This window comes from Rhinolophus ferrumequinum, chromosome 8, assembly GCF_004115265.2.
Source record: "Rhinolophus ferrumequinum isolate MPI-CBG mRhiFer1 chromosome 8, mRhiFer1_v1.p, whole genome shotgun sequence".
Lineage (NCBI taxonomy): Eukaryota > Metazoa > Chordata > Mammalia > Chiroptera > Rhinolophidae > Rhinolophus > Rhinolophus ferrumequinum.
Window position 1 is genome coordinate 57,831,238 of NC_046291.1, and position 14,203 is coordinate 57,845,440.

The 14,203-nt window shown below is 35.8% G+C and overlaps 1 protein-coding gene across 6 annotated transcripts in view; it reads right to left on the reverse strand.

The window, feature by feature from the left end:
* Positions 1-14,203, reverse strand: part of LOC117025712 (sodium channel protein type 2 subunit alpha) — a 125,379-nt gene that overhangs the window by 77,950 nt on the left and 33,226 nt on the right. For 4 of the 6 annotated variants that reach the window (XM_033111801.1, XM_033111806.1, XM_033111802.1 and 1 more), the window contains 2 exons: positions 6,377-6,694; positions 5,410-5,528 (listed from right to left, as the gene is read on the reverse strand). In XM_033111801.1, the coding sequence (XP_032967692.1) occupies positions 5,410-5,528; positions 6,377-6,643 (386 nt within the window). In that variant the 5' untranslated portion in view covers positions 6,644-6,694. Of the gene's footprint in view, positions 1-5,409; positions 5,529-6,376; positions 6,695-7,201; positions 7,307-8,286; positions 8,432-14,203 lie in introns of those variants that run through there. The other 2 variants (XM_033111799.1, XM_033111803.1) reach the window with 2 other exon arrangements.

Sequence of the window (14,203 nt, forward strand, 5' to 3'; positions counted from 1 at the left end):
ATATATATATATATATATATATATACACACACACATACTAGAGGGAGAAGAGTTTTATGTTAGAGGGTTTTTTTTAACATAGAAATGAAGAATACAACGCAGAGTAGGATAGGTCTCTTTCTACACATCGGTACATATTTCTGAGCCAGCAGAAATATTGATTAAATGCTAGACACACACACACACACACACACACACACACACACACAGTTAACTCTTGAGTTGTCTCATCCTAGGTATTACTAAAAATCTCTTAACAATGTGATAATAGGTGATAACTTTTGATCATTTAAAGCAGGGGAAATGGAAATTATAAGTTGTTCTCCCTGCCTCCTTACAGGCTTATGTAGTTCTATCTATGGAAAACCATGATATTTTTAATTTCTACATAGATACCATATAATTTTGGGATGAGCTAACAAGCTCACTTCTTACTTAATAAAAGAGTAAATTGGAGCCACTGAAAATTACCTTCAAAATGCATAGAGACAGATATTGGTAAAGCCCCCAGAGAATTATACCTGAGAGTTTAGAAATCGGGTTTCTTCTGTTGGGTGGAAAAAGCAAAGAGCTGGTAATCAGAAGACCTGGTCTGAAGTTTTAGCTCTGACACTGATATAAAATGTAGCCTTAGAAACTCAATTAACTCAACTGCAAAGTGAGAAGGTTGGGACTGACCACATGTGTTTTGGTCACTTATAGCTCCAAACTCTGGTGCTGTATAAACATTTTGTTTGCAAAGTCAAGATGCAAGAGAGTAGTGATTTATACAACATTCTTTGTGGAACTCCTTAAGCAATATGAGAAGTTTCCTTTATTAATCTTGCAGCAGTTGCTGCTTCAGTTGTAGCCATACTACCAACAATATTTGTCATAGTTACTGTTTGTCAAGTATCTACTAAGTGTCAGTTATTGTACTAGGGACTTCTCAGACATTTTATTATTACTGATGTATAAATTCCGATTACAACTGCACTGATGGAGAAACTGAGATTCAAAACATTTGGAGTGACTTGGCCCAAGGTCATATAGTTAACACATAAATGTCAGAGGTGGGTTTGAACCCAAGTTTTCCTTTTTTTTCAAGCCAGGTTTTCTAATACCAAAAGCTGTTTTTAATTTTCCTCCCTGTGTGAATGATAGGCAGTTCTAAATTAGTTGTGTGACTTGGAGTGTCTTTGCCATGACTTTAAATACCATCCATATACTGACATCTCTCAAAGTATATCTCCAGCCCAACCTTTCCCTGAATTCCAGACTTGCATTTCCATGTAACTCCTCCACTGAATGTCTAATAACATCTCAAAAATTACATGTTCAAATCCAGCCTCTGGATTTTACCCACCATATCACTCTACTTGAGGTCACACCAAGCTCAGTCAACAGCAACAGTTTTCTTTCTTGAACAAGACTAAACACTTGGAGGCATCCTTAGCTCTGCTCATTCTCTCATGCCCCACCTCCAATTGTTCAGTAAATCTTGTCAGCTCTCCTGCAAAATACACCTAAATGTGATGACATTTTGCCACCCTTATTGTTTCTATCATAGTCCAACCCACCAGCATCCCTTGACTTCATTCATAATGGCAGCAAGCCCTCAATCTATCTTTTTGCTTCTGTATTTTACTCCCCTATAGCCCGTTCTCCATGAAACAGCCAGAGTGATCTTTGTAAAATGTAAGTCAGGTCACGATTGATATTCTTCTGCTGACAACACTTCAGTCGTCTCTCCCCATCTCATTCAGAGTAAGTATGGTGTCCTCACCAGGGCCGACAACTTCAGCCCCTGACCTCCACTCTCACTGACCTTATCTCCCCCACTCCCTGCCTTTCCCACTCTGCTGCACTTACACTGGGCTCCTTGCTGATTCTTGAACACACCAGTTTCACATCTATCTTCATACTTTGCCCCTTACACTTACTTTTCCCCAAAATGTCCATGTCTCACTCCCTCACTTCCTTTGTATATCTGTTCTAATGATATCTTTTCAGAGAGGACTCCTCTATCTGACCTAAAACAGTATCTTGCCACTCTTCTCTTTTTACACTGCTTTATTTTTCTTAATAGCACTTATCACTAGCTGACATATAATTTTTATTATCTGTCTCCTCCCAAATACACATATACACACAGATGTCACTATATGGGAGCAGGAACTTCATTTTGTTCAATGTTGGCTCCCAATGCCTAGGAGAACATCTACCACATAGTAAGTACTCAATAAATATTTGCAAATCAGCAGACGAATGAGTAATAAATGCAAAATAAAAAAGTGTGCATACTAAGTTAAAATCATAAAAACTGACATGACACACATTTAAAACTCTGACTGGGAATTTTAGGAATATGGATTACTCTTAACATGTTTATTACCTAAAAAATAAAACCATATTTTATTTAACTATCAAATTAAGATAGTAGGCACATCAAAAGCATTTTCAGTTTTCAAAATGTACCCTGGCAAAAAATATAGCAAGCATAAGTATAACTTCTTATTCTGCCAAAATTAAGAAACAAAACTTATTTGATATGCAACAGTTTCTAATGAAGAGAACAGCTTTTTATGAAACAAGTCAGGATGTTTGTTGGAAATACTCATTGAGGTGCCAGTCTAGGTTTAAAATACAAATTTCTTTATTGTAAATGGCCACATTCTGGCTTAGAAACTAATGGTAATAAATACACAAAGATCTCTCAACTGTGCCTAAACCCACCGTCCCTATCTCTAAGCATTTTCAACTTACTGTGCTTGAAGTCAGAAAACCAGGATTTGAGCCTCGGGTTTGCAATGCGAGAAAAAAACAAAAAAAAAAACAAAAACAAAACCAAAAACAACCACTGGGAAAATCTCTTGCAAACTGTAGCGTATTATATACCTCAAAGTTTACTAGCATCTCTAATGAAGTGTGCCACTATCACCAAAAGACTGAAGAATTTATCCATCTTAGACTATTAGCCCACCTTCCTTTTCTTGTATCTCTCCTCCTAGGTGAGCTTTCTGAAATATAATATTTTAATTCAGGTGATTAGAGATTTTATAAAAACTACTTTTTCTAGAAAGATTTCTAAAAGAAATGTGTGGCTATAGGCCATTTATAAGCTTCTAGGAGAGTCGATTGCTTGGCAAGTCTAAATAGAGCTACCTGGCCGCCTTAACATTTCAACTTGCATCACTGCAGCCCCCTCACAACTTAGCCCCAGGGAGGTTTTCTTTCTTCCTTCTTGGAAGCAAGGTCAAAGCCTCAAATTCAAGCTTTATCTTGATTCCTAGAGAGATCCCATCATAAACTATGTCCTCAACACGGAGGTTCTCTGATCAGAGCTTCTAAAACTGCCCTCTTCCTCTTTCACTGGCAGTCTCCCTTTCCTGAGAGTCTTAAATTAAAATTCACGAGCACCCTAACCTCCTAGTATTTTTTGGAGTGGAGATGACAGCTTTCATGACATTCTCAAAGATCTCCACACAAAATCCTTAAAACAAAAATCTGCCTGTTTCTTTAAAATTGGTCTTTTAAAATTCCATCTCATTATTCAGATTCAGGACAAAATAGATTTTTCTGACCTATTCAAACCTTCCATTTTATCACTTGATTTGCGTCTGATTCACTAGCTTCTGATTCACTAGTCACTTATTTATTCAATATATACTCTCCCAATGTCTACTCTGAACAGGGCATTGGACTAAGTCTGAGTTTTCACATAATTTCATGTAAAAATAATGTTTACACAAGGGGTTTACAATTATTTGTAAAATACAATAAATAATATATGGAAATATTTATTCAGTAAACAGATTACAAATACTTGAAACATAATATTAGACTATAAGTTATAATTTAAGAGACCCAAATCTAAATCTCAACTTTATTATTCATTCCTAATACCAACTCAAAGACATTTGTTTTCTTCCTGTACAACTGGGTTCTCTTAAAACAAAGGTAAGGAAGCAAATTGCTTTAGATAATTCAGAAGAAATTATTAAATCTTAAAACATAAAACAAATATCAAATTAAAATATGTTAATGTATGTGCAGAACTTCGGGGGAGGAGAGGGATGAACTAGAGGTTAGAAGGAGACTGAATCCCAGAATGCCATGCTTCTGAGGATATCATTTACCACAATGGTAGGCAAGTCTGAGGCCATGATTTACAGTCCCTCCACCCAGAATGGAACCGAGTTCCCTGGTACCAAGCTTATTCCACACCTTATCTGACTCAGATATTTTCTGGGCCTGGTAAGGGCAGTGAACTTTTACACTGCAAGCCTTCAAGCCAGGCTCTAGGCTGGCCATGTTGCAGAATCCCGGGCAAAGATTCTCTAAAGAAGAGACATTAAAAGGTGTCCTATCTGAGGCTTTGCTTACATTTCAATTTCCCCTTCAGGAACCTTACCTTTGATTCCTGATGCATATCAGTCCTCATTCCAAGGCTGCTGTGTTCTTCCTGTAAATATCCCTGCCTGGCACAGCCCCAGTCTTCCAAACCTTTGCTTCCTTGGTTTTCCCAGGGCTGGCAGTCAGCCAGACCACTGTTCCTTGTGAGGAATTAAACCATCATTCACAACTACTCTATATGACTTCCAGGAATAAATCAAATTGCCATCTCCCACCATCAATCCCATTTCTAGGGAGTAGCCACTTCAATAAGGAGAATATAGAATAAAATAAGGATGTAAATGTGTAAGTAGACATTAAGCCAGTAGGGGGAGTGACGGAGAGAGATATTTGTAACAGGACTGTGATTTGACTAGAACACAGGACCAGCGACCAAAAAAAAAAAAAAAGAAAGAAAGAAAATGAAGGAAGGAAGAGAAACTAGAAAATCAGTAAGAATGCTAAATACTGTTGGGAAAAGAATTTGGAGAAATATTCGAAAGGCTATTATAAACATAGTCACAGTTGTAAATATTTACTAATTCAAAGCTTTCAGATGCTGAAATGAGAAAAGAAAGTAAAATTCAGACTAAAAAGAAATATAATTGTATAATTCAGATTATGTATATATTTTCCAAGTGTAAAAAGAAAATGTAATTTTCTTTAGAAAATTAGCTCATAAATTTGACCCATTAAATAACATCATAAAATTTGAGAGGCAGACTTGTAAAAGGAGAACCTGGTATTATGGTCAAAATTAATGAAGAAGCCTTGGATGTAGCAAGTAATTCAGAAGGAAGCAGAGGAGGAAAGAAGAAAGAAGTAGTGAGTCAGGAATAGGAGAAATACAAGATGGGAAAAAGTGGTTCACTTACCTAGGATCCTATTTTACAATATGCTAACTGTTGAGAAAGAGGTAAGAAAAAGAAACAGCAAAAAACGTAGCCAACCAACCACATATAGTTTTTAAAAAATTCACAGCTCAATAATTCAAAGAGCAAAATCATATTAAGTGACTATTTGAAAAAAGGATATGAATGTACCAAAATCTTAATAGCTAATTTTCTAATAGGGTTGAAGGGGGTTAATATGTACAGGGCAGAGGTGGCACTGAATCGAGAGATGGCCTTCCCTTTATTCAATACTATAAACGTCTGAAAAAGAAAGCAGAATACATAAAACATAACTTAGGATATACATCAAGGACATTTTAAGAGTAAGGCAAAACCATTATTTAGAAAGCTAGCCTTATAAAAAATGTAGTAACATACTAAATGCCAACATATGAGATAATGATAGGTGCTTTTTCTTTCTGAGCACTATAAATTCTCCTAAATTTTGTGACATGAGGATTTAAAGATGAAAATAAAGAAAATTTGTAGTCAATGCCATAGAAATTCTTAGCATCTTTATCAAGTTTTGATATCAGTATTCTTACACTATTTGTAATTTGTGAAAAGCATAAAAATGTGGCTTTGATTACTTCTTCAGTTAGACAAATTTTCACAAGAACTTCAAGGTATTCCAAGTGTGTTTTTGGATCAAACTCTTTTGAGCACTTGCAAATCACCTGATATTATTTCTGTGGTATGAGGGCATAAACGTGTTGAAGATCAAAACACCTTATATAGAGCTCAAGATTGTAATAGAGGCATTTATAAACTACTTTTGGACATATAAAATACACTTATGAAAAATTTACTCCTTGTTTTCACTTTTTGTTTCATCATACTGTAAGGTGACAGACTTTTGCCTTTCCTCAGTTCCCCTGCTGCAGGATGCCTCTTCAGTTTTCTGCCTGTGCTAGGAATGTAGGTTCAAATGATTGCATCCAGACGACTTAAAATATAGTGGGGCCATTACTAGTCAGGCCCACCCAGCATCCTAGTGCTACTTGAGACAGAGAGGCGGAGGCACGGCATTCTTTACCAGACATCCCTGGGAACAGCCTGTCACCAATTAGGCAGTAGGGGAAGGAAAGGCAATTTGACTAAAAACTCACTTTCTTATTGATATAGTACGGGTCCAGGTCCTCCAGGGGCTCTGACACCATCCCTGGAGGAATGTCTCCATAAATAAATGGAAGGGATTTTCCTGCCTCCAAGTCACTATTTGGCTTTGGGCCATTTTCATCATCCTCATCCTTGCGCTCTTGTTTGGGTCTCTTAGCTTTCTCTTCTGCAATGCGTTGTTCAACAGCAGCAAGGGATTCCCTGGTGAAGAAGCGGAAGCTGTCAGGTCCTGGAGGTACCAGCACTGACTGTGCCATCTTTTCATCCTGCTCCTTTAATCACTGTTTAGCTCCTTGCATAAGAAAGTGCTATGGAAACAAGAGAAAGAGGGAAAAAAAGAAAGCAATGCCATTAGGAAACAAAAGGGACTTTGGCACTCACATGACATTGAGATAAAATATATAAACCAAGCTATATGTAATCATATTTTACTAAGAAAGCTGTATTTGGCATCCAGGGAATCCTCATGCATTTGTTTGCTTGCGTGGAGATCTATCTTTCATATTCAGTAGATGTCTATGAGGTAATCTCATCTCCCACTCCCAAAATGCTTTAACTGGAAATATCCAATTCAGAGCTAGGAAATGGAGGATACTGGTTTGTGCCTGCTGTTTCACTTGTGTGAATATTTTGGCAGCCATCTTTTTCAACATCCTTTCTGCAAAAATATCAGAGATCCGAAACAAGAGATGAATAATCACCCAACAGTGTAGAACCGGGGCTGTGCAAGGATCTCGCATGTACCTCTCTCTTTTTTTCTATGTTCCCTTTGGCCTACTTTTCCACCCTTAAGAGCTTATTCAAAATCAACGCACCTGGTAAAAAGCTCTGGAAATCCTGACATGCCAGGCTGTGGAAACATAGGTGGATACTGCTTGAAAACAAGGGAACAGGAAAGAGCAGGGGATGCCCGGTAGCTTTTGGAACTGTTTGGAAGCTGCACAGGAAGGGATCCAGCTCCTGCCAAACTGGGCAGGAAGTCACCCACGTCAGAGGTCTGGAGCTTGGACCCCCTGGTTTAGCAACCTGCTGCTGTTTGTGTAATTGCTTCTGAAATTACCAAATTTGCAGTTCCTTAGGAAATACTGTAGAGATAGCCCATTTTCTCAAATAGTGCCCATTTAATAAAATCTACACCGCAGGTTTGGACTTGAAAAAAAATATTAAGTTGAACATAGTTTATCTTTTAAGCAAATTCCTATTACATTGGTCTTTGCAAGAACGTAAATGAAGTTTTACTGTATTCTAATCACATTTTACTGGACTAACACATATAACTCAACAGAGCACACACCAATCATCCCAACTGTTATCTCTGACTCAGTGGCAGGAGTTTGCTTTTTGAAATAACACAACCAAAATCTTGAATCCGAATGCCATCTGTATACAATCATTTATCTATTTTTCCCTTTTTTAAAATGTCAATCCATTTTAACCTCCACCCTACAGAAATGAGAATTGCCACTTAATTAAATGAAGTGCATTTTCTAAGAGTACAATTCATTAATATCCAGATCATTTCTTCAGCATATGCCAAATATAACATAAGCTACTGTACCATCCATCTTCACATTTTTTTTTTTTTTATGTATGCTAAGTAGGACCTGTCAGCCACCAGCCAGCAGACAGCCTTCAGTATCACAGTGCCTCCAAAACATCCCTCATTTTCCTCACCCAGTCCCAGAGATCTTTAAGCCTGGCGACAGGCATGGCAGTTCCCTCCTTGCACACTCCAGGTAGGAAACTGCTATGCCTGAATCTTCTAAGAAGAGACATGCTAAAACATGCAGCCAGCAGTTTCAAAATGAAAGTGGTCCTCTGCAAATTCCCTCAAATATTCTACTGTAAAGGTAGAGAAGCATCACAGAGAATAAGCATAATAAGAATATTAAAACATTACCCCTGCAGAATCTTTCACACCCAGAGTTTGGGATTGACAAACTGGCACCAAGAAGACTGCAGCTAAAATTCCATCATGCTTTTTTCTTTTTTTCATTTTTCCTTTTCTTTTTTCTTTTTTCTTTTTTTTTAATTCTCCTTCAAAGACCACACCTAACTTCCTGTAAAAGGATTCTGGTAGCTGAAGTAGGAACGGGCATTTCCTGTGTGGGGACTACAAAATGGTATTTTTGTAACTACCACTAGAGGGCGGGGAACTGTGAAGACAAACCCCTCACAATGTACACACACGTATGTTTGAAGCCGCCCAAATCTTTCAGTAATGGAGCTCTGATCTTCTACAGGCTTTTCTTAGAATGAAACGTTAAGACTTTGCTGATTTCAATTATTAATTTTGTTAACCAAAAGCTTCTGTTCAAACTTTTGATTTGCTAAGCCAGAAGTCATTAAACGAATACAAATAATTCAAATTAAAAGTAAAAAGCAAGTAAATAATGAAGGGGTAAAAATAAAAACTCATAAAACAGTAATTATATGCAATTTAGCTTCAGCTCCAGAGTATCTGAAATTCAATATAGTGCTTTTCTAATTCAACAAAAAGATGGTTCCTTGTGCTATACAAGTTAACTTTCTCTAGAAATAAAATTAACCTGATGAGACACTAATTTTATTTCATATCTGATTTGAGTGACCGAAAAGCAACCAGAAGAAAACTGAAAGCCAGTGGAATACTAAATGCTAGTCTTTCAACTAACATTCCTAAGATTTGAGGTTTTACTATGTGCCAGTCACTGACTGGGCTAAGATGTGTGCATGTGCTATGCCATTTCATCCTCTCCACAACCCTGTCAGATAAACACTTTCATGGTCCTTATTTGAAAACTGGAGAAAGGAAGTGCGTTGAGGTTAGAAAAATGTCACCTAAGATCATACAGGCAGGAGGCAAACTCAAAGTCTGACACCAAAAACTGTAATCTTTATTCAGTCTTAAAAAGAAATACCTGTTCGTGCAAATAAAGCCTAAAATAAAGATTAAAGAAAAATTAAACAGTGACACCAATTATAATCAGAAACAGTCATAATTATTACATTGATTTATTTTGCATATTTTGTAGCTTCACCATTTTCATTAAAAAATGTATTTGTTGGGAATAAGCAAGGAGAAAATATAGCCAGAAAGAACTTTTTAGTCATTATTGAAAGTTTCTTTGGGTTATAGGAGATAAGAGAATGACTCAAATTGGCTTAAGAGAAAAAAGGAACTTAAAAAAGGAAGAAAGGAAGGGAAGAAGGAAGGAAGGAGGGAGTCCACTGGTTCAAGATTTATTGTCTACAGTAGCGTTAGGCTTGGGATGATTTGGGAGCTCAACTGATGTTGCTAGTACCTAGCTATGCTGTATCCTTTGGCTTTGACCTCCATGGTGATAGCTTTTCTACAGATTTGCTTATTGTAGTAAGACACTATAGCAGCTGCAGACTTAAACCCAACAGGAACAAAGACCCAGAAAAACTCTCATTGGATCTCACTGACTCCAGTGGGTCATATATCCACCCCTAAAGTACTCTGTCCAGGGTAAAGTACTCTGTCCACTGTGCTTTGATTGGCCTCCCCTAAGCCAAATGGCCCACCCTTGGAACTAGGAAGAAACCTCACTTGAAACCTAGGAACAGTCAGTGTTTTGGTAGTGGTATAGAAACATTCTTCAAAGTAGAGTTGGGGTGCTATTATTAGAATAAGGGGGGGGTTGATGCTGGTCAACAAAAACAAACAAGTGTGCGCTCTAGTCTCAATACTTAGAGAGTAACATTATGAACATCAGCATATGTATATACATATATATACACACACATACACATTTTTTCTAGTTTCATCATTTTCATTACAAATGTATATATATAATGAGTATATATGTATATATATACATATATGCGTATATATATGTATATGTGTGTGTGTGTGTGTGTGTATATATATATATATATATATATATATATATATATTCATTCCATATAATAAAACACTTAGGACTTGGAAACCAGGCAAGATATTTAGAAGATTCCTTCCCCAAAGGAATCTGTCCTGTAATTAAGTATTTCAAAAATGTCTATGGTGAGCATTATCTTCATTTATCAAATAAATATATGAATATTTTGGTCTTAATTTACAGACATGCTCAACAATAGGCTAACTTGTTATACAAAAGATTCTAAATAAAAAAATAACTTAAGAGTTCAAAATTTATAAAGTGATTTGCCAAACATATTTTTTTGGGGAGATTAACCATAATAAGTCACTATTTCAAGACCTATAAAACCATTTAATTCTTATAACAACCTGATGAAGTTGAATCTGTGATCATCCCCATTTGAACATGAGGAAACTGAGGCACCAAAAGGTTAAGTAATCTGCAACATGCATAACTGCTCAGCTGGAAATAGTAGAGTCAGAATTTGAACCCATACTCTCTGTCTACAGAATCCATGTTCCTAACCATTATGCAACACATCTCAAGCCTTTTACCAGAATCAGCAACACACCAAGGCAACATATTACTTGTAGGGTCACACTTTTCTCTCCTATTGATCCCAGTCAGTGAATGTTTAAGATATTTAAAAGGGTGAACATGCAATGTTTTACCAAAAGATACACGACATAAGAAGAGCAACACCTGAATGTTTTTTTCCATCTCAAAAGACTTTTACGCAATATAAATTTGAAATAAGAATCATAGTCCCTTGTTTCTGATTTCACAGGATGAAGTTTTCAGAGGTCATACACATTATTTTTTTTTCCCATTTGCTCTGATTTTTGTTCACATCATCCTGATATTTCATGAGAATGCTAAAGGACATATGTTACATGACTTTTAAACTTAATTCAGTTACACTATTTTCCAGATGGAATATTTTGTATTACAACTTTTAAGGCCAGACACTATATTTGGAAGACCACAAATAATGGGAAAGGCAGACAATATTATTTTAAGTAGTCAGAAAGGAAAGGACATTAAGAATTAGATTTCTAAATTCTGCTGATATTTCTGTGTTTTCCTTTCAATGCCTTCTTTCTTTTATTTTTCTCACTATAAAAAAGGAAAATTAATTTTCTAAATCAAAATAGAAAGAAAAATTAAGCCATGTTATTACATAAGATGACATTTACAAAAAATAGTAAAGTTATGTAAAAGTTAAAGCAATAACAAAACAAAGATATATAGTAGTAAATAGTATATGACTCTTTCCACAAAGTTCCACATTTATAATAACTATTCTAAAGTTAAATTTATACTAAGAAAATCATTGGCTTATTAAATCTCATAAATAAGGAGATAATTATATAATAGTTTAATTATAATCAATGACTGGATAAATGCTTAAAAATCCAAAAGAGGATTTTGTCGCTGAGTTAGAAAGCTGAGAATTCTAAGGAACATCTTTTTCTGAAAGTGATCTCTTAATCTTATTTTACAATTGTACTTTTTAGTTTTCTTCAGTACTTTAGAGTGATGCTGGAAACATAAACTAAGAAAAGATTTACTAAACGTTATCAGAACATTTATTTCCTGGATTTTCTACTTTCTTCATCCACAGGCTTGAGTCTATATTCTCATTTACTTTTTGATTGTCACTTACTGTGTTTTTGCATATCCTTCTCTCTTTAACCTTGATCCACTACCTTATTTCTATAACTAAGAATTTCCGTAAAAGAGAAAATTCTAAACAGACTTACATGTTTTTCCACTATAGATTAGGAAAAGAACATAATAGAAAAGGAAGACATAGGCTCAGTATATACTGTTCAGATAAACTGTCCCTTTTCTTTAAATGCTAGGGTTAGTTACAATATAAAAGAATTCTTATTTTCAGTATTTTATATTCAAATTCTATTTGTTGAGCAATATTCTTTATAAAAGTATAGGTATTCCCATAAATTATTGTTATTATTTAAGCCCATTTTTTAACAAGTGCACACAATTGTTATGATGATACCTGAAAAATACCATTCAATGTACTGATAATCATTTTACAATCAACTTTCCTGGGAAAAAATAAATTTGATTTAATGAGATATGCCTACATCTTTATAAATCATTTTTATTTTATTGCAGGTAGAATAGCAACACATTTCTGCATGCTTCTTAACCTTTCGAGGGATTAAATGCATGTTAGACATACATGAACTACTTCAACCCTTCCTACGTGACTTATCAGCTGGAAGGCTACCTCTAATCTGATCACATTAGTTTGTTTTTGACGCACAGATTATACTAGAATCACAGAATTTCACTTCTGGATCTTAATAGTCTGGTAAGAAAGAAGATTTCCCAAGGTATGGTTGTCCTGATGAGAGTGAGACATTTCCATTTATTCTAAATGCCTGAGTATTTCCAGCTTAGTTTTCTTCATGCTTTCTGCTTCATCGAGGACTTCTACCTAACACTTGTCCCCTCAGTCATCACCCTTTTTTACAGGGGAGAAAGGCAGCTTCTAAACTCCTCAGTGGGGTAGTAGATCTGAATGTCTGGGCATATTCCTCAGGAGAGAACAAGCAGGCAGAGCCAGGAGCGGTTCTTTGGAATGAAAAACAATGCTCAAAAAATAGCTACATTCCCAAGTGTCCTAGATCTAAAATCTGTGTGTCTGTGTGTGCTCCCACATGCACGCACATACACATGTGTCTGTCTCACAGAGAGAGAATTAGAGATGAGAGAATGAAAGCATAAAAGACCATGGATTTGTCTCTTCATGTCATGTTAACATGACCTAAATTCTGGCACTCTACTTGGTTCTTGATATTAAACTATCTCATGTAATTCTTGTAATGTTTTGTGAAGAAAGTCATGTTGTCACTTTCTAATGTGGTGGTGATCCTGGTTTATTGCCATTACCAACAACATAAAGCCAGCATTTAAACTCACAGGTGCCTGATTTCAAATTCTAAATACACTTCATTGTCTCATTTTCCCTCAGAAGTGAGAAATGTACCATTGATATACAAGCTGAGAATGGTAGTGTGAAATGACTTAATTTTTTAAGTCACTGGATCCTCATCTATACCTAAGATACTTGTAAAATACCATAGGCTCACTGCTATTTAGCAAACTGGTGACCCACTAGAAATAACTTAGTTTCCTCTTATACTCTTGCTATTGTGGGTTTAGCTTGACTTCTCTGCTGGAATGACTTCAACTATCTGAACCTCAGTTTTCTCATCAGTAGAAATGAAGGTTTATTTTGAGTTTTCTGAAATAAATTTGTAAGAAAAAGCTAAGCACTATAATTGGGACATAGTACATGCTTCATAAATGTTAGTTGATTTTCATTTTTTCAGAGATACCTTAGTGTTTTGTCATTTCTACCTTTTATTAAAATTATTTGTGCAAAGCCTTTCTCTCCTATTATCTCATCTTTCTTATCCTATCTCACCTTTCTTTGTGATTTATACAAGACCCAGCACAGTATCTCACCTGAGATAAACCATCCAGTAAATCATTGATGAATTAACAACTGTAACTCTATATATATATTCAGGGGCTTTCTTGTTTTCACTGAGTACACTTTCTTTTATCTTCAATATAATTTATTTGTCACGATGCCAGACTAATTCTAGGCTTCTAAGTTTTAGTTTGTTTCTGTATACATTTGTGTCACCTCCATAGTTTGAACTTACCTTATCTTTCCTAATACATGGCCTTAACCTAGTCAGACTACTCTCTTCATTGTTTCTCCTCTCCATCACACATCACACATCACACACACATCACACACACACACAAATCACACATGCACATATCACACACACACACATCACACATGCACACATCACACACACATCACACACACACACAAATCACACATGCACATATCACACACACACATATCACACATGCACACATCACACACATCACACACACACA